The sequence below is a fragment of the Somniosus microcephalus genome, unplaced genomic scaffold (assembly GCF_052327205.1).
Source record: "Somniosus microcephalus isolate GS21.2 unplaced genomic scaffold, FLI_Smic_1.0 unresolved_chr4, whole genome shotgun sequence".
NCBI classification, from domain to species: domain Eukaryota; kingdom Metazoa; phylum Chordata; class Chondrichthyes; order Squaliformes; family Somniosidae; genus Somniosus; species Somniosus microcephalus.
In genome coordinates, this window is record NW_028225182.1 from 44710832 (window position 1) to 44728283 (window position 17452).

Here is a 17452-nt window from a genome sequence, read left to right on the forward strand (position 1 = left end):
GAGTAGGCCATTCGGCCCCTTGAGCCTGTTCCGCCATTTAATGAGATCATGGCTGATCATCCAAATTCAGTACCCTGTCCCTGCTTTCTCTCCATATCCCTTGATCCCTTTAGCCTCAAGAAATATATCTAACTCCTTCCTGAATATATTTACTGAATTTGCCTCAACTGCCTTGTGTGGTAGAGAATTCCACAGGTTCACCACTCTCTGGGTGAAGAAATTCCTCCTCATCTCAGTCCTAAATGGCTTACCCCTTATCATTAGACTGTGACCCCTGGTTCTGGACTCCCCCGCCATCGGGAACATCCTTCCTGCATCTAGTCTGTCCAGTCCTGTTAGAATTTTATAAGTTTCAATGAGATCCCCTCTCATTCTTCTAAATTCCAGCGAGTATAAGCCCAATCGACCCAATCTCTCCTCATATGTCATTCCTGCCATCCCAGGTATCAGCCTGGTGAATCTTCGCTGCACTCCCTCCATGGCAAGAACATCCTTCCTCAGATAAGGCGACCAAAACTGCGCACAATACTCAAGGTGTGGTCTCACCAAGGCCCTGTACAACTGCAGCAAGACATCCTTGCTCCTGTACTCCAATCCTCTCGTTATGAAGGCCAACATACCATTTGCCTTCTTAACTGCCTGTTGCACCCGTATGCTTACCTTCAGTGACTGGTGCACAAGGACACCCAGGCCTCGTTGCATTTCCCCTTTTCCCAATCAATTGGCATTCAGATAATAATCTGTCTTCCTGTTTTTGCCACCAAACTGGATAACCTCGCATTTAACCACATAATACTGCATTTGCCATGTATCTGCCCAATCACCCAACCTTTCCAAATCATACTGGAGTTTCTCTGCATCCTCCTCACAGCACACACGCCCACCCAGCATTGTGTCGTCTGCAAACTTGGAGATATTACATATAGTTCCCTCGTCTAGATCATTCATAGATATTGTGACTAGCTGGGGTCCTAGCACCGATCTCTGCGGTAACCCACTAGTCACTGCCTGCCACTCGGAAAAAGACCCGTTTATTCCAACTCTTTTCTTCCTGTCTGCCAACCAGTTCTCTATCCAAGTCAGTACCTTACCCCCAATCGCATGTGCCTTAACTTTACACGCTAATCTCTTATGCGGGACCTTATCGAAAGCCTTCTGAAAGTCCAAATACACCACATCCACTGGTTCTCCCTTATCTATTCTACCAGTTACATCCTCAAAAAATTCCAGTAGATTAGTCAAGCATGATTTACCTTTTGTAAATCCATGTTGACTTTGTCCGATCCTTTCACTGTTTTCCAAGTGCTCTGCTATTACATCTTTTATAATGGACTCGAGCATTTTCCCCACTATCGATGTCAGGCTTACCGGTCCATAATTCCCCGTTTACTCTCTACCTCCTTTTTTAAATAGTGATGTTACATTAGCAATAGTGAGGTTACATCTCGTCATTATCACATTGCTGCTTGTGGGAGCTTGCTGTGCGCTAATTGGCTGCTGCGTTTCCCACATCACAACAGCGACCGCACTTCAAAAAGTACTTCATTGGCTGTGAAGCGCTTTGGGACGACCGGTGGTCGTGAAAGGCGCCATAGAAATGCAAAGTCTTTTTTTATATTATAATGAATCTCACCCTTCACTGTAATCTTCCCCATGTTTAGCCAAAGGTCCCACCCAGATTATTACTGAGACTCGCCTTTATTCAGTGACACACCTGCCCCGCCCCGTGATCTTGTTTTCAGTCCCATTCATTGCCCAGTTTGAAGGACACGTCGCGGCTGGTCCCCACTGCGGTCGCCACCTCTGGTTGGGTATCTTGCTGGAGGTTTCGTCACGTGACCATCCTGCCTCCAAATCTGCCGGCCCCCCAACCCCCCTCTGTCACGCTCCTGCTACTGGTCGCCCGACGCGTCCATCCTCGCGGCGCCCCGCCCTTCCACGGTGGGGGAGCACCCAGTCCAGGCAAGCACCCAGCGAGAGGGAAGGAGTCACTCACCGTTCTTCTTCTTCTTCCTCTTCCAGATGCAAACGGTGGCTATTAGCCCGAGGACAATTAACAGCACGAGCGGCACGCAGCATCCGATCACGACCGGCATCCAGCTGACGTTGTTCGTGGGCTCGGCAGTGGTGCTGGCAATGGGCTCGGCAGTGGTGCTGGCAGTGGTTCCGGCAGTGGTTCCGGCAGTGCTTCTGGCATTAGGTTTGGTCGTGGGCTGCCGCACTAGAGTAGAGAAATACACGGCCACGTTACTGTGATTATCTGCCTGTCCGTCTGTTCATTCTCGGGGATGTGGGCGTCGCTGGCAAGGCCGGCATTCATTGCCCATCCCCACATTGCCCTTCTCCTTGAACTGCTGGTAGCAGTGTTGGCGCAACCGAGTGGCCGCTTCAGGGGGTGGTCAAGAGCCGGCCACGTTGCCGTGGGACTGGAGTCACCTATAGGCCCAGACCAGGTAAGGACGGCAGGTTTCCTTCCCCGAAGGACATTAGTGAACCGGTTGGGTTTTTACGCCAGTCCAATAGCTTTACCATCACTTTTACCGAAATCAGGGGCGCGATTTCGCCAGCCCTGGGGAGGCGGGTTTGGAGGCGGGACTGCCGGGAAAATGGCAGAATCTGGGGGGGGGGTGCCCGTCCCCCAACCCACCTCCGTGCCATCTTCCCGGGAGGGGGGTAGCCGACCCGCGCCGGGGTCCCGTCTCCTGGAGGCGGGAAGGGGATTACAGCCACTTAATTGCCCGTTAACATATAGTTAACAGGCAGTTAAGAGGATTATCCCTATTTTTCCACCAGAGGTTTGGGCTTCCCGATGTCGGGAAACCCCGCCAGGGTCACCAAGGCGAGGAGGGGGTCGGAGGGGTGCAAAAGTGCGCTGTGCAGGTAAGTGATGGGTGCAAGTGTGGAGAGGTAAGTATGTGAGGTGAGTGAAAACTGACAGAAAAAGTTTCCTTACCTTTGTTTCTTCCTGCAGGCTTGAAACGTTGGGGATGCGGAGAGTCTCGCATCTCACCGGCAGAGTTGACAGATAGCTGCTGCATTCTCCGATGCAACAACCATCTAATTTCTGCTCACCAAAGAGGTTTGATGAGGTCTTGAATACAAGAACTCACCAAACAACAGAGAATGTCAGTGTTTGACAGCTTCTCAAAGCTGTCAAACGATGACAATTCATCTGTCAAAAGGTTTTGACAGATGAAACGTCACTCGCTGACGTTCTCTGTAACCGGCTTCCCCTTAATTGGCCTGCTAAGCCCGCTGGGCGGGCTTAACAAGGTCAATCAAGGGAAAATAGCGCGGGTTGGCCACAAGTCGATGGAGGCGGGGCTAAAACCTGACAAGTGGGAGTCCCGCCTCCAATGCGCCTCCATTGGCAAAATCGCCCCTCAGCTGTTCAGTTCCAGATTTTTTGAAGCTGACTTCAGATTCTCAAATGCTCCACGGTGGGATTTGTGCACACGTTCTCTGGATTACCAGTCCATCACAAAACTCCACGGCAGTTTCCACCCCCATCCCACTGCTCACCCGCCGCTCACTGGGGGGTTCAAATTGATCTTCTCCAGTAACGTCAAACAGACCCATGGAGAATCAAAGCCCGTTGAGTTCAATGGAAAAGAAACTCAGGTGATGACAGGTTGCACAGACTAGGCTTGTATTCACTCGAGTATCGAAGATTAAGGGGTGATCTAATTGGGAGTTGAAGATGATTAAACATATAGAAACATAGGAGATAGGAGCAGGAGCAGGCCATTCGGCCCCTCGAGCCTGCTCCGCCATTCAATGAGATCATGGCTGATCATCCAAATTCAGTACCCTGTCACTGCTTTCTCCCCATATCCCTTGATCCCTTTAGCCTTAAGAAATATATCTAACTCCTTCTTGAATATATTTAATGAATTGGCCTCTATTGCCTTCTGTGGTAGAGAATTCCACAGGTTCACCACTCTCTGGGTGAAGAAATTCCTCCTCATTTCAGTCCTAAATAGCTTACCCCTTATCCTTAGTGTGGAGATGCTGGAGTTGGACTGGGGTGGACAAATGTAAGAAATCACACAACACCAGGTTATAGTCCAACAGCTTTATTTGAAATCACAAGCTTTCGGAGCGCTGCTCCTTCTTCAGGTGAAGTGGAGAAATGCATAAAGACACAGCTTATATAGTCAGAGAATCATGTCAGATGTTTACAGGTAACCTTTCCAACTGCCATTTATCGCACCTCGGCAGAGAGATAATCACAGCAGTCAAAGGTGTGAATGGTGTCCAAACAGGTCAGTCAGGGAAACATTACATCAAAGAACAATGAGGTGGGGTCACAAGGGGTAAAATATTGTTATCATACAGACTCCAGCATCTGCAATATTTTACCCCTTGTGACCCCACCTCATTGTTCTTTGATGTAATGTTTCCCTGACTGACCTGTTTGGACACCATTCACACCTTTGACTGCTGTGATTATCTCTCTGCCGAGGTGCGATAAATGGCAGTTGGAAAGGTTACCTGTAAACATCTGACATGATTCTCTGACTATATAAGCTGTGTCTTTATGCATTTCTCCACTTCACCTGAAGAAGGAGCAGCGCTCCGAAAGCTTGTGATTTCAAATAAAGCTGTTGGACTATAACCTGGTGTTGTGTGAACCCTTATCCTTAGACTGTGACCCCTGGTTCTGGACTCCCCCGCCATCGGGAACATCCTTCCTGCATCTAGTCTGTCTACTCCTGTTAGAATGTTATAAGTTTCAATGAGATCCCCTCTCATTCTTCTAAATTCCTGCGAGTATAAGCCCAATCGACCCAATCTCTCCTCATACGTCATTCCTGCCATCCCAGGTATCAGCCTGGTGAATCTTCGCTGAACTCCCTCCATGGCAAGAACGTCCTTCCTCAGATAAGGCGACCAAAACTGCGCACAATACTCAAGATGTGGTCTGACCAAGGCCCTGTACAACTGCAGCAAGACATCCTTGTTCCTGTACTCAAACCCTCTCGCTACGAAGGCCAACATACCATTTGCCTTCTTAACCGCCTGCTGCACCTGCATGCTTACCTTCAGCGACTGGTGCACAAGGACACCCAGGTCTCGTTGCACTTCCCCTTCTCCCAATAAAGGGTTAGATAGGGTAGAATGGACGAGATAGAGAGAAGCTATTTTCTCTGGTGGAGGGTGTCCAGAACAAGGGGGCGTAACCTTAAAATTAGAGCCAGGCCGTTCAAGGGGTGATGTCAGGAAGCAGTTCTTCACACAAAGGGTGGTGGAAATCTGGAACTCTCTCCCCCAAAACTGTCAGCTGTGGCTCAGTGGGTAGCATGCTCTTTTTCTGAGCCTAGAAGGTCGTGGGTTCAAGTCCCACTCCAGGGACTTGAACAAATAAATCTAGGCTGACAGTCCAGTGCAGTGCTGAGGGAGCGCCACACTGTTGGTGGGCAGTACTGAGGGAGCGCCGTACTGTCAGAGGGGCAGTACTGAGGGAGCGCTGCACTGTCGGTGGGTAGTACTGAGGGAGCGCCGCACTGTCGGAGGGTAGTACTGAGGGAGCGCCACACTGTCGGAGGGGCAGTACTGAGGGAGCGCCGCACTGTCGGAGGGACAGTACTGAGGGAGCGCCGCACTGTCAGAAGGGCAGTACTGAGGGAGCGCCGCATTGTCGGAGGAACAGTACTGAGGGAGCGCCGCACTGTCGGAGGGGCAGTACTGAGGGAGCGCCGCACTGTCGGAGGGTAGTACTGAGGGAGCGCCGCACTGTCGGAGGGGCAGTACTGAGGGAGCGCCGCACTGTCGGAGGGGCAGTACTGAGGGAGCGCCGCACTGTCAGAAGGGCAGTACTGAGGGAGCGCCGCATTGTCGGAGGGACAGTACTGAGGGAGCGCCGCACTGTCGGAGGGGCAGTACTGAGGGAGCGCCGCACTGTCGGAGGGCATTACTCAGGCAGTGCCGCACTGTCGGAGGGGCAGTACTGAGGGAGCGCCGCACTGTCGGAGGGCATTACTCAGGCAGTGCCGCACTGTCGGAGGGGCAGTACTGAGGGAGCGCTGCACTGTCGGAGGTGCCGTCTTTCAGATGAGATGTTAAACCGAGGCCCTGTCTGCTCTCTCAGATGGACGTAAAAGATCCCATGGCCACTATTTCGAAGAAGAGCAGGGGAGTTCTCCCCAGTGTCCTGAGGCCAATATTTACCCCTCATCAACACAACAAAAACAGATTATCTGGTTATTATTATGTTGCTGTTTGTGGGAACTTGCTGTGCGCAAATTGGCTGTCGTATTTCCCACATTATAAGAGTGACTCCATTCCAAACAGTACCTCATTGGCTGTAAAGCGCTTTGAGACATCCGGTGGTCGTGAAAGGCGCTATATAAATGCAAGTCTTTCTTTCAAAAAGCTGTTGAGGCCGAGGGCTAATTGAAAATTTCTAAACTATGATTGATAGATACAGGAAACTCTTTTTTATCCGGCACCGACGGGACCGGTGTGGCACAGAGAGTTATAGTTAAAAGTTACGAGAGCTCCGTACACAGCAACAAATCCAGGCTTCCCTGTTGCTTAGCAACAAGTGAGCGAACCCCGGTTACACAGTCACAGATGCAGGAACGGCCACTAATATGAAGTAAAACTTACCTGAACCTACTACTTGCCGGTTAACAGAGATTTCCTGTTATTTAGGTGCCGGTAAATCGAGAGTTTCCTGTATTTGTTGGGTATTAAGAGTTACGGAACCAAGGTGGGTAGATGGCGATAAGCTGCAGATCGGCCATGATCTCACTGAATGGCGGAAAGGCTCAAGGGGCTGAATGGCCTCCTCCTGTTCCTATGTCGTATCGGTACGAGCCTGTGGACCAACTCTGTGTCCTGTGGTCCCTGATCATAGATTATCGTCACGGTTAATGATTTAGCGTCTCTGAGTCCCGTGTGTTTGAGAAATATATTCCCACCACATCCTTGTTCTCTCTGTGTTGTTTACATCTGATACCGTTGTGAGTTCATAGAATCACAGAATCATTGAATGGATACAGCACAGAAGGAGGCCATTCGGCCCGTCGAGCCCGTGCCAGCTCTCTGCAAGAGCACTTCAACTAGTCCCACTCCCCCGCCCTTTCCCTGTAGCCCTGCAAATTTTATTCCTTCAGGTACTTATCCAACTCCCTTTTGAAAGCCGTGATTGAATCTGCCTCCTCCGCCCCTTCAGGCAGCGCATTCCAGATCCTGACCACTCGCTGCGTAAAAATGTTTTTCTAACGTCGCCTTTGGATTTTCTTCCAATCACCTTAAATCTGTGTCCTCTGGTTCTCGACCCTTCTGCCAATGGGAACAGTTTCTCTCTATCTACTCGGTCTCGACCCCTCATGATTTTGAACACCTCTAGCAAATCTCCTCTCAGCCTTCTCTGCTCCAAGAAGAATAACCCCAGCTTCTCCAGTCTATCCACGTAACTGAAGTCCCTCATCCCCTGGAACCGTTCTTGTAAACCTTTTCTGCACCCTCTCTAAGGCCATCACATCCTTCCTAAAGTGTGGTGCCCAGAACTGGACACAATGCTCCAGTTGAGGCCGAACCGGTGTTTTGTAAAGGTTCATTATAACTTCCTTGCTTTTGTGTTCTATGCCTCTATTTATGAAGCTCAGGATCCCGTTGTGGCAAAGCCACCAAGGGACTCCTGTATAACTGTATAACTGCCTTTAACAGAGTGCTACAGCACCTAAGTTGTTTACTGTATGTAAATAGCCAGTTCTGGGTAGGTCCCAGAACCAGCGCGATGACGTCATCACGTTGGTCACGTGACGTCCCGAACAGCGGGAAACGTGATGACGTCATGACGTCAGACTGGGAGGTTCCCAGCTCAGAGCTCGTGAAGCCAGCATTAAGAAAAGACCTGTTGATTTTTTCTCCTGCATACCATTGTTTGTTCTCTAGTTTACATTAAACTTCGTTTTATTATCGGACTGACTCGACCTCAGTACTTCAGTTAGGGATCTGTCGATTCCTACATTGGTGACCCCGAAGCTTCGCGGACGATTTTCGCGGAGGACGCGCAGAACAAAACGATAGATGTTAATGCAGCGACCTTGAAGCTCTCTCAGTTTTGGGAACAACAGGCGGCCTCCTGGTTCGTCCAAGCGGAGGCTCAGTTCCAGCTTCGGAACATCGTGCTGGATCAGACCCGTTATCTTTACGTGGTCTCCGCACTGGTCAGCTCGACGGCTTCGAGGATCATCAGCCTGCTGGAGACCCCGCCCGTAGATAACAAGTATGATACACTTAAGGCGCGACTAATGCAGGTTTTCGGCCTCACGAAAGCGGAGCGCGCGCGACGTTTACTCACACTGCCCGGGTTAGGCGACGCCAAGCCGTCCGAATTGAGGAGCCAGATGCTCACGCTTTTCGGTTCCAAGCCGCAGTGTTTCCTGTTTCGGGAACTATTCCTGAGCCAGCTCCCCGAGCAGGTGCAAGCAGCCCTCGCCAGGTCGGAGGCTACGGACGGTGTAGCGCTCGTGGCCGAAGCCGACACCATTTATGCGGTGTTGCAGCAGTACTGCGCCACCTCGAAGCGTCGCGCCCCGAAGAACCCCGCCTTGGCACCTCCACCATCCGGGCTCTGTTACTATCACGCCCGTTTTGGCCCAAGAGCCAGATGCTGCCGTCCTTCCTGTAGTTTCGTGCCGAATGCACCGAGAAAGCAACAGCACTGGCTGCGCGAGCGGAAGGATGACCCCGAGGTCGGTTTCGCAACTACGATGGCGGTTGGAGATTCCGGGAAGTTACTTTATATCTCCGACTCCATTTCGGGCCGGCGGTTTTTGTGTGACACGGGCGCCCAGTGCAGCATCCTACCCACTTCGATCCTCGACGTCAGGGCCGGAAGGCACGGTTCCCCACTCCGGGCCGCCAACGGCAGCGCCATTCGTACATTCGGGACGCGGCAGATCCCGGTGTGTTTCGGCGGGCAAAGCTTCCGATGGGAGTTTATCACCGCCCAAATCGATCAGGCAATCCTCGGCACTGATTTCTTCTGTGCCAATAACTTATTGGTTGACTTACGAAATCGCCGTCTGGTCCATGCCGCCACGTTTGCCTCCATCCCGTGCTTTCGGGGTTTCGGCACGACTCACGCAGTTTCCTGCACTGTGCCGGCGGCCGACGACTTCGCCAGCCTTCTCAGGGAATTTCCGGATCTAACTCGGCCCATCTTCTCGGCGACGACGGCTAAACATGGTGTGGAGCACCACATGGCGATGACCAGCCCTCCGGTCTATGCCCGGGCTCAGCGGCTGGAACCCAGCAAACTCGAGGCCGCGAAGGCGGAGTTCGCCAACATGGAGCGGCTGGGGATTGTTCGCCGGTCGGATAGTCCCTGGTCTTCACCACTTCATATCGTCCCCAAGCCCGGTGGTGGTTGGCGGCCCTGCGGCGATTACCGGCGCCTCAATGAGGTCACGACGCCCGACCGGTACCCAATACCGTACATCCAAGATTTCTCCGCACATTTGGCGGGCAATTCGTTTTTTTCCAAGATCGACCTCGTCCGGGGGTACCATCAAGTGCCCGTCCACCCCCAGGATATCCAGATGACGACTGTCATTACTCCGTTCGGACTGTTTGAGTTCCTCCGAATGCCGTTCGGGCTCAAGAATGCGGCGCAGGCGTTCCAGCGCCTTATGGATTCAGTGCTGCGGGGTCTCAAGTTCCTGTTTGTGTATCTCGATGACATCCTGGTCGCCAGTACTTCGAAAGAGGAACATCTCGACCACCTGCGCCTCTTTTTTGCCGCCTCCATCAGCATGGCCTCATAATTAACCCAGCCAAATGCCAATTCGGGATGCGACAAATCGACTTCTTGGGCCACCGCATCACGGCGGAAGGAGCAGTGCCGCTTCGGTCGAAGGTGGAGGCGATTGCTGCTTTTCCACGCCCGCAATCCGTTAAAGCGCTCCAAGAATTCCTTGGTATGGTAAATTTTTACCATCGGTTTGTTCCCCAGGCCGCGCAGCTCATGCGGCCACTCTACGAGGCACTCAGAGGGAAACCGGAGATGGATTGCGCTTTTGTGGACACGAAAGATGCTCTCGCAAACGCAATGATGTTGACGCACCCGCAGCCTGGCGCCACCATCGCGCTTACGACCAACGCTTCGGACTATGCCGTAGGCGCCGTGCAGGAGCAATGGGTCGAAGGGACGTGGCAACCGCTGGTGTTTTTTAGTCGCCAATTGCGTCGTAACGAACGTAGCTACAGCACATTCGACAGGGAGCTGTTGGCGTTGTTTCTGGCCATCCGCCATTTCCGTTTTCTGTTGGAGGGACGCCAATTCACCGCGTTTGTGGATCACAAGCCCCTGACGTTTGCTATAGTCAAGACGGCTGAGCCGTGGTCAGCTCGACAACAATGACAACTCACCTTTATTTCCGAGTTCACCACCGACATCTGGCACGTGGCCGGCAAGGACAACGTGGTCGCTGATTGCCTCTCGCGCGCGACTGTCCAGGCCGTCCAGCTGGGACTCGATTATTCACTCATGGCTGCTGACCAAGCGGCTGATCCAGAAATGCAAGCTTTCCGCACCGACTCCTGCCTTCAGCCAGCGGATGTGCTTTTCCACTCGGCTGGCACCTCCCTGCTCTGCGACGTCTCCTTGGGGAACCCCCGCCCGATCGTTCCGCTGTCCTGGCGTAGGAACGTTTTCGATGCCATTCACGGGCTTGCGCACCCTGGCATGCGGGCTTTACAAAAACTACTGCCATCCAAGTTCGTCTGGAGAGGAATGCGAAAAGATGTCCGCGACTGGGCCAACACCTGCGTCGTGTGTCAGCAAGCTAAGGTGCAGTGACACATCAAAGCTCCTGTCGCCGTTTTCGAAGTACTGGAGCGGCGTTTCGATCACGTCCATGTCGACCTCGTTGGCCCACTGCCGCCATCACAAGGTTTCACACATCTTTTGACTATAGTCGACCGTACCACCAGGTGGCCGGAGGCCATTCCTTTGACGTCCACCACCTCCGCGGATGTCGCCCGGGGTTTTCTCTCATCCTGGGTTGCACGGTTCGGCGTTCCATCTGATATTTCGTCGGATCGCGGGCCGCAGTTCTCGTCTGCTTTGTGGAACGCCGTCACCTTGGGTTTGGGCACCAAGCTCCATCAGACCACGGCTTACCATCCACAGGCCAATGGATTATGTGAGCGTTTTCATCGGTCCTTGAAGGCGTCGCTGCAGGCCTGCCTCCAGGGGACCGCATGGATGGACAAGCTGCCTTGGGTGATGCTCGGGTTACGCACAGCACCTAAAGAGGACCTGCAGGCATTGGCTGCCGAACTGGCTTATGGACAACCGCTCCGGGTGCCCGGTGAGTTTCTTCCGTCAACAACGCGTCCTTGGTCGGCGGCCGAACAACTGCAGGCTCACCGGGACACAGCTCAATCTTTCTGACCCATTCTGACGTCACATCACGGGCTGCCTGCGTCACACGTTCCGCCGGAGCTTATGCGGGCCAAATTCGTTTTTGTCAGGCATGACGCCCACCGTAGTCCTCTCACACCTCCATATAGGGGCCCTTTCCAGGTACTGCAGGCGGGCACCAAGAGTTTTTTAGTGGACATCGGGGGCAAGCCTGACCACATTTCCGTGGACCGCCTCAAGGCCGCACACCTGGACCTCGAGCGACCGGTCGAGGCAGCGCAGCCACCGCATCGTGGGCGGCCGCCCGTGGCCGCCACGCCTGAACAGACTGTTCCGCAGACCAGCTCATCGCCTACCCAACCCATTCCTCTCCGGGAATATCAGAGTCGTTCGAACAGGCTCGTCTGACCTCCTCCGCGATTGACTTTTGCGGTTAAAGACACTTCTGGGGGGGCGCATGTGGCAAAGCCACCAAGTGACTCCTGTATAACTGCCTTTAACAAGAGTGCTACAGCACCTAAGTTGTTTACTGTATGTAAATAGCCAGTTCTGGGTAGGTCCCAGAACCAGCGCGATGACATCATCACGTTGGTAACGTGACGTCCCGAACGGCGGGAAACATGATGACGTCATGATGTCAGACTGGGAGGTTCCCAGCTCAGAGCTCGTGAAGCCAGCATTAAGAAAAGACCTGTTGATTGTTTCTCCTGCATACCATTGTTTATTCTCTAGTTTACATTAAACTACGTTTTATTATCGGACTGACTCGACCTCAGTACTTCAGTTAGGGATCTGTCGATTCCTACACCGTATGCTTTTTTAACTTCCTTCTCAACCTGCACTGCCACTTTCAACGATTTGTGTGCATATACCCCCAGGTCTCTCTGTTCATGCACCCCCTTTAGGATTGTACATAGGTTTATAAATTTTTTGTGGGGAAACGTAATATTTTTATTGAACTTCAGTCATGAAGTTATATTAGAGAAAGGCTATGGGCCAGGTCAAAGGTCATGCAGTGGAGTTAAATGTCATGGGGTTGGGGGTCAAAGATTATGTTTGGACAGGGTTCACTGCTCCCCTTTTAACAAATTCAACTTCAAACCCAGATTCCCGAGGTGAAGGACAGAGTGATAAACACTGCACAACAAGGTTCTCCATTATTTTATTCTGCCCCGACTCGCTCCCTTTCCTCCATTATTCCAGAAATAACCTTCTGTTCGACCTTCGACCTCCAAAGTCACTATTTCACTTCCCCGTTTGTGTGTAGCGGCCATTTTGGTTTCTGACCGCACGTCTTGTAAGTTTGGCACCTGATTGGCTGAAAACTAATTAGAAGTTTTTTTTTAAACATTCATCGGCAAATCACAGGCGAGAATATTAAGATTCGGCCTGGTTACAACAACAACGGCAGCAACAACTTGCATTTATCTAGCGCCTTTAACACAGTAGAACGTCCTCAGATGCTTCACAGGAGTGATTCTCAGACAAAATTTGACACCGAGCCACGTAAGGAGATATTAGGGCAGGTGACCGAAAGCTTGGTCAAAGAGGTAGGTTTTAAGGAGCGTCTTAAAGGAGGAGAGAGAGAGGCGGAGAGGTTTAGGGAGGGAATTCCAGAGTTTAGGGCCAAGGTGGCTGAAGGCACGGCCGCCAATGGTGGAGCGATTAAAATCGGGGAATGCTCAAGAGGGCAGAATTGGAGGAGCGCCGAGATCTCGGAGGGTTGTGGGGCTGGAGGAGGTTACGGAGATAGGGAGGGAATTGAAAACAAGGATGAGAATTTTAAAGTCGAGGTGTTGCTGGAGTACAATATTAGAACTAAATCAAAGGGCGGCTTAACAAAAACTTGGTCAGAGAAACACAGGGATCCAAAGCGGTCTTTACCTCGTACAGTGAGGAGGGTCCCAGGGATGCTTTGCCAAAACTCACGGGGAGGTCCCAACGTTGCCACACGGCAGTAATACTTCATCGAGTCACTTTGCTTCAGTTGATTAATGCGGATGGAGCCGGTCTTCATTTGGTTAGGGTTGCCCCAGAATTTGATCCGGCCTTGGTAATCAGGATGACAGTAACTGTTCGTTGTGTTGAATATAAATTCTCCGTGAAAATAATGTCTTCTCCAAGAAATGTCAATCCGTGTGGGTCTGTAGGTTTGCGGGTAGGTGAATGAGCAGCGGATAGTGATCGACTGCCCTTCCTCAGCCTCCAGATCCTTAGGCTGCTCCACAAAGAAACCATTTCCATTTATCAAACCTGAGGGACAGGGAAACAGCAAAAGGTTATTTAGGAATCGGGAATAGTAACTCATCCACTAGACAACCATCCCATAATACCCCCAGTAATAGAGAAACCCCGCTTCCTAAATAGCAGAAAAATCACCCTCCAGCCTGTCCAATAGAGAAACCATCGGGGTAGATTTTGCCGAACCTGTCGGGAAGAAGGCGGGACTTCCCATTCCGGGTTTCTGACCCGCCTACTTCGACGTCCGGCCAATCCGCACGATTTTCCCTTGATTGACCTTGTTGAGCCCGCCCAGCGGGCTCAGCAGGCCAATTAAGGGCCACCCGGCAACAGGTGACGTCACAGACTGAAATGTCAGCGTTTCACAGTTGTTTGAAGCTGTGAAACACTGACAGACTGAGTTCTAAGCTGAGTCATTCTGCACAGACTCAGTTAGAACTCTCACCAGCACTCAAAGCTGAAGGCTGTCACTTTTCACAGATCGCAGCCGTTCAGCTTTCAGTGCCGGCTGAGTGATGGGCTCCCGACGGCTACAGGAAGAAAGGCTCTTAAGGTAAGTACAGGTAAGTAAAAGATCTTGACACACTTCAGATACACAAAACACACTTACCTTTGCACTCATGCACCCATCACTCACCTGAGCGCCGACATCGCGACCCCTCCACCTCCTTCAACCCGACGGCCCACCTGCTCTACCTGGCGTGGGTTGGAGCCGTCGGGAAACCTAGTCGAAACCCCTGAAAATAGGGATTAGGCTAAAAACTGCCTGTTAACTACCTGTTAACAGGCAGTTAATTGGCATTAATCCCTTCCCGCCTGGTTTTGGCGGGTCCCAGTGCGGGGCGGGTACCCGCCGCCCCTGAAACTTGCGTGGGTGGGGTTTTTGGCGGGATGGTGTCGGGACCCCCAAATTCGGGTTTCCCCCCCCCCTCCCACACACGCCTGAAACACCACCTGATGGCTGCAGGAAAATCATTCACATACCCTCCTCTCCTCTCCTCTCCCCTCCTCTCCTCTCCTCTCCCACCGCCTCCTCTCCTCTCCCCTCTTCTCCTCTCCTCTCCCCTTCTCTCCTCTCCTCTCCCGTCCATTCCTCTCCCCTCCCCTTCTCTCCTCTCCCCTCTCTCCTCTCCACTCCCATCCAGTCCTCTCCCCTCCCCTTCTCTCCTCTCCCTTCCCTCCTCTCCTCTCCCCTCCTCTCCTCTCCTCTGCTGTCCGCTCCACTCCTCTCCTCTCCTCTCCTCTCCCATCCTCTCTTCTCCTCTCCTCTCCCCTCCCCTCCTTTCCCCTCCCCTCCTCTCCTCTCCCCTCCCCTCCCCTCCTCTCCTCTCCTCTCCCCTCCGCTCCTCTCCTCTCCCTCCCCTCCTCTCCCCTCCCCTCCTCTCCTCTCCTCTCCCCTCCTCTCCCCTCCGCTCCTTTCCCCTCCCCTCCTCTCTCTCCCCTCCTTTCCTCTCCCCTCCATCCTTCCTTCCTCTCCTCTCCTCTCCCCTCCTCTTCCTCCTCCTCTCCCCTCTCCTCTCCTCTCCCTCCTCTCCCCTCTCCCTCTTCCTACCCCTCCCCTCCTCTCCCCTCCTCTCCTCTCCCCGCCCCTCCTCTCCTCTCCTCTCCCCTCCTCTCCTCTCCCTCCTTTCCTCTGCCCTCATCTCCTCTCCCTCCCCTCCCCTCCTCTGCTCCTCTCCCCTCCCTCCTCTCCTCTCCCCTCCCCTTCTCTCCACTCCTCTCCTCTCCCCTCCTCTCCTCTCGTCTCCCCTCCTCTCCTCTCCCCTCCTCCCCTCTCCCATCCCTCCTTTCCTCTCCCCTCCCCTCTCTCCTCTCCCTCCGCTCCTCTCCCTCTGCTCCTCTCCTTTCCTCTCCCCTCCCTTCCCCTCCTCTCCTCTCCGCTTCTCTCCTCTCCCCCTCCCTCCTCTCCCCTCCCCTCCCCTCCTCACCCCTCCCCTCCCCTCCTCTCCCTCCGCTCCTCTCCTCTCCCCTCTCCCCTCCCCTCCCTCTCCTCTCCCTCCCCTCCTCACCCCTCCCTCCCCTCCTCTCCCCACCGCTCCTCTCCTCTCCCCTCCTCACCTCTCCCCTCCCCTCCTCTCCTCTCCCATCCCCTCCTCTCCTCCCCTCCCCTTCTCTCCTCTCCTCTCCCTCCTCTCCTCTTCTTTCCCCTCCTCTCCACTCCTCTCCCTCCTCTCCTCTCCCCCTCCTCCCCTCTCCGCTCCTCACCTCCCACTCCTCTCCCCTCCTCTCTTCTCCTCTGCCCTCATCTCCTCTCCCCTTCTCTCCTCTCCTCTCCACTCCCCCCTCTCCGCTCCCCTCCCCCCCTCTCCTCCTCTCCCCTCCTCTCTTCTCCCCTCCTCTCCGCTCCTCTCCTCTCCCCTCCTCTCCTCTCCCCTCCTCTCCTCTCCCCTCCCTCCTCTCCTCCCCTACCCTCCTCTACCTCTCCCTCACTCTCCCCTCCTCCCCTACCCTCCTCTACTCCCCCCTCCTCTCCTCTCCCCTCCCCTCACTCCTCCCCTCCCCTCTCCTTTCCTCTCCTCTCCCCACCTCTCCTCTCCCCTCCCCTCCTCTACTCTCCCCTCCCTCTCCTCTCCTCTCCTCTCCCCTCTCCTCCCCTCCCGTCCCCTCCTCACCCATCCCCCTCCCCTCCCCTCCTCTCCTCTACCCTCCTCTCCTCTCTGCTCCTCACCTCTCCCCTCCCCTCCTCTCCTCTCCTCTCTCCTCCCCTCCTCTCCTCCCCTCTCCCTCCTCTCCTCTCCCCTCCTCTCCTCTCTTCTCCCCTCCCCTGCTCTCCTCTCCTCTCCCCTCCTCTCCTCTCCGCTCCTCACCTCCCACTACTCTCCCTCATCTCCTCTCCTGTCCTCTCCTCTCCCATCTCCTCCTCTCCTCTCCCTCCTCTCCTCTCCCTTCCTCTCCCCTCCTCTCCTCTCCCCTTCCCTCCTCTCCTCTCCTCTCCCCTCCTCTCCTCTCCCCTCCTCTCCCCTCCTCTACTCCCCCCTCCTCTCCTCTCCCCTCCCCTCCACTCCTCTCCCCTCCCCTCCTTTCCTCTCCTCTCCCCACCTCTCCTCTCCCCTCCCCTCCTCTACTCTCCCTCCTCTCCTCTCCTCTCCTCTCCCTCTCCTCCCCTCCCGTCCCCTCCTCACCCATCCCCCTCCCCTCCCCTCCTCTCCTCTACCATCCTCTCCTCTCTGCTCCTCACCTCTCCCCTCCCCTCCTCTCCTCTCCTCTCTCCTCCCCTCCTCTCCTCCCCTCTCCCTCCTCTCCTCTCCCCTCCTCTCCTCTCTTCTCCCCTCCCCTGCTCTCCTCTCCTCTCCCCTCCTCTCCTCTCCGCTCCTCACCTCCCACTACTCTCCCCTCATCTCCTCTCCTTCCTCTCCTCTCCATCTCCTCCTCTCCTCTCCTCTCCCCTCCTCTCCTCTCCCTTCCTCCTCCCCTCCTCTCCTCTCCCCTTCCCTCCTCTCCTCTCCTCTCCCCTCCTCTCCTCTCCCCTCCTCTCCTCTCCCCTTCCCTCCTCCCCTCTCCCCTCCTCTCCTCTCCCCTCCCCACCATCTGTAACCTCCTCCAGCAGTACAATCCTCCAAGAGCTCTTCGTTCCTCCAGTTCTGGCCTCTTGCGCGTCCCCCACTCCCTTTGCTCCAACATTGGCAGCCGCGCCTTCAGCCATCTCGGTCCTAAGCTCTGGAATTCCCTCCCTAAACTTCTCCACCTCACCCTCCTTCTTCAAGACCCGGCTTAAAACCCCCCTCTTTGAGCAAACCTTTAGTCGCTCCTCCTAATATCTCCGTTGGCACCCTGTTCCTTTCATCACTTAGGCTTCTAGGAAGCACCTTGGGACGCTTTCCTCTGTTA

At 54.0% G+C, this 17452-nt stretch overlaps 1 protein-coding gene across 1 annotated transcript in view; it reads right to left on the reverse strand.

Annotated features, from left to right (window-relative positions):
• Positions 1 to 13829, reverse strand: part of LOC147090661 (paired immunoglobulin-like type 2 receptor alpha) — a 49398-nt gene extending 35569 nt beyond the window's left edge. The window contains exon 1 of the mRNA XM_085977435.1: positions 13268 to 13829. Within this exon, the coding sequence (XP_085833561.1) occupies positions 13268 to 13691 (424 nt within the window). The 5' untranslated portion in view covers positions 13692 to 13829. The remainder of the gene's footprint in view (positions 1 to 13267) is intronic.
• Between the last annotated feature and the right edge of the window lie 3623 nt (positions 13830 to 17452).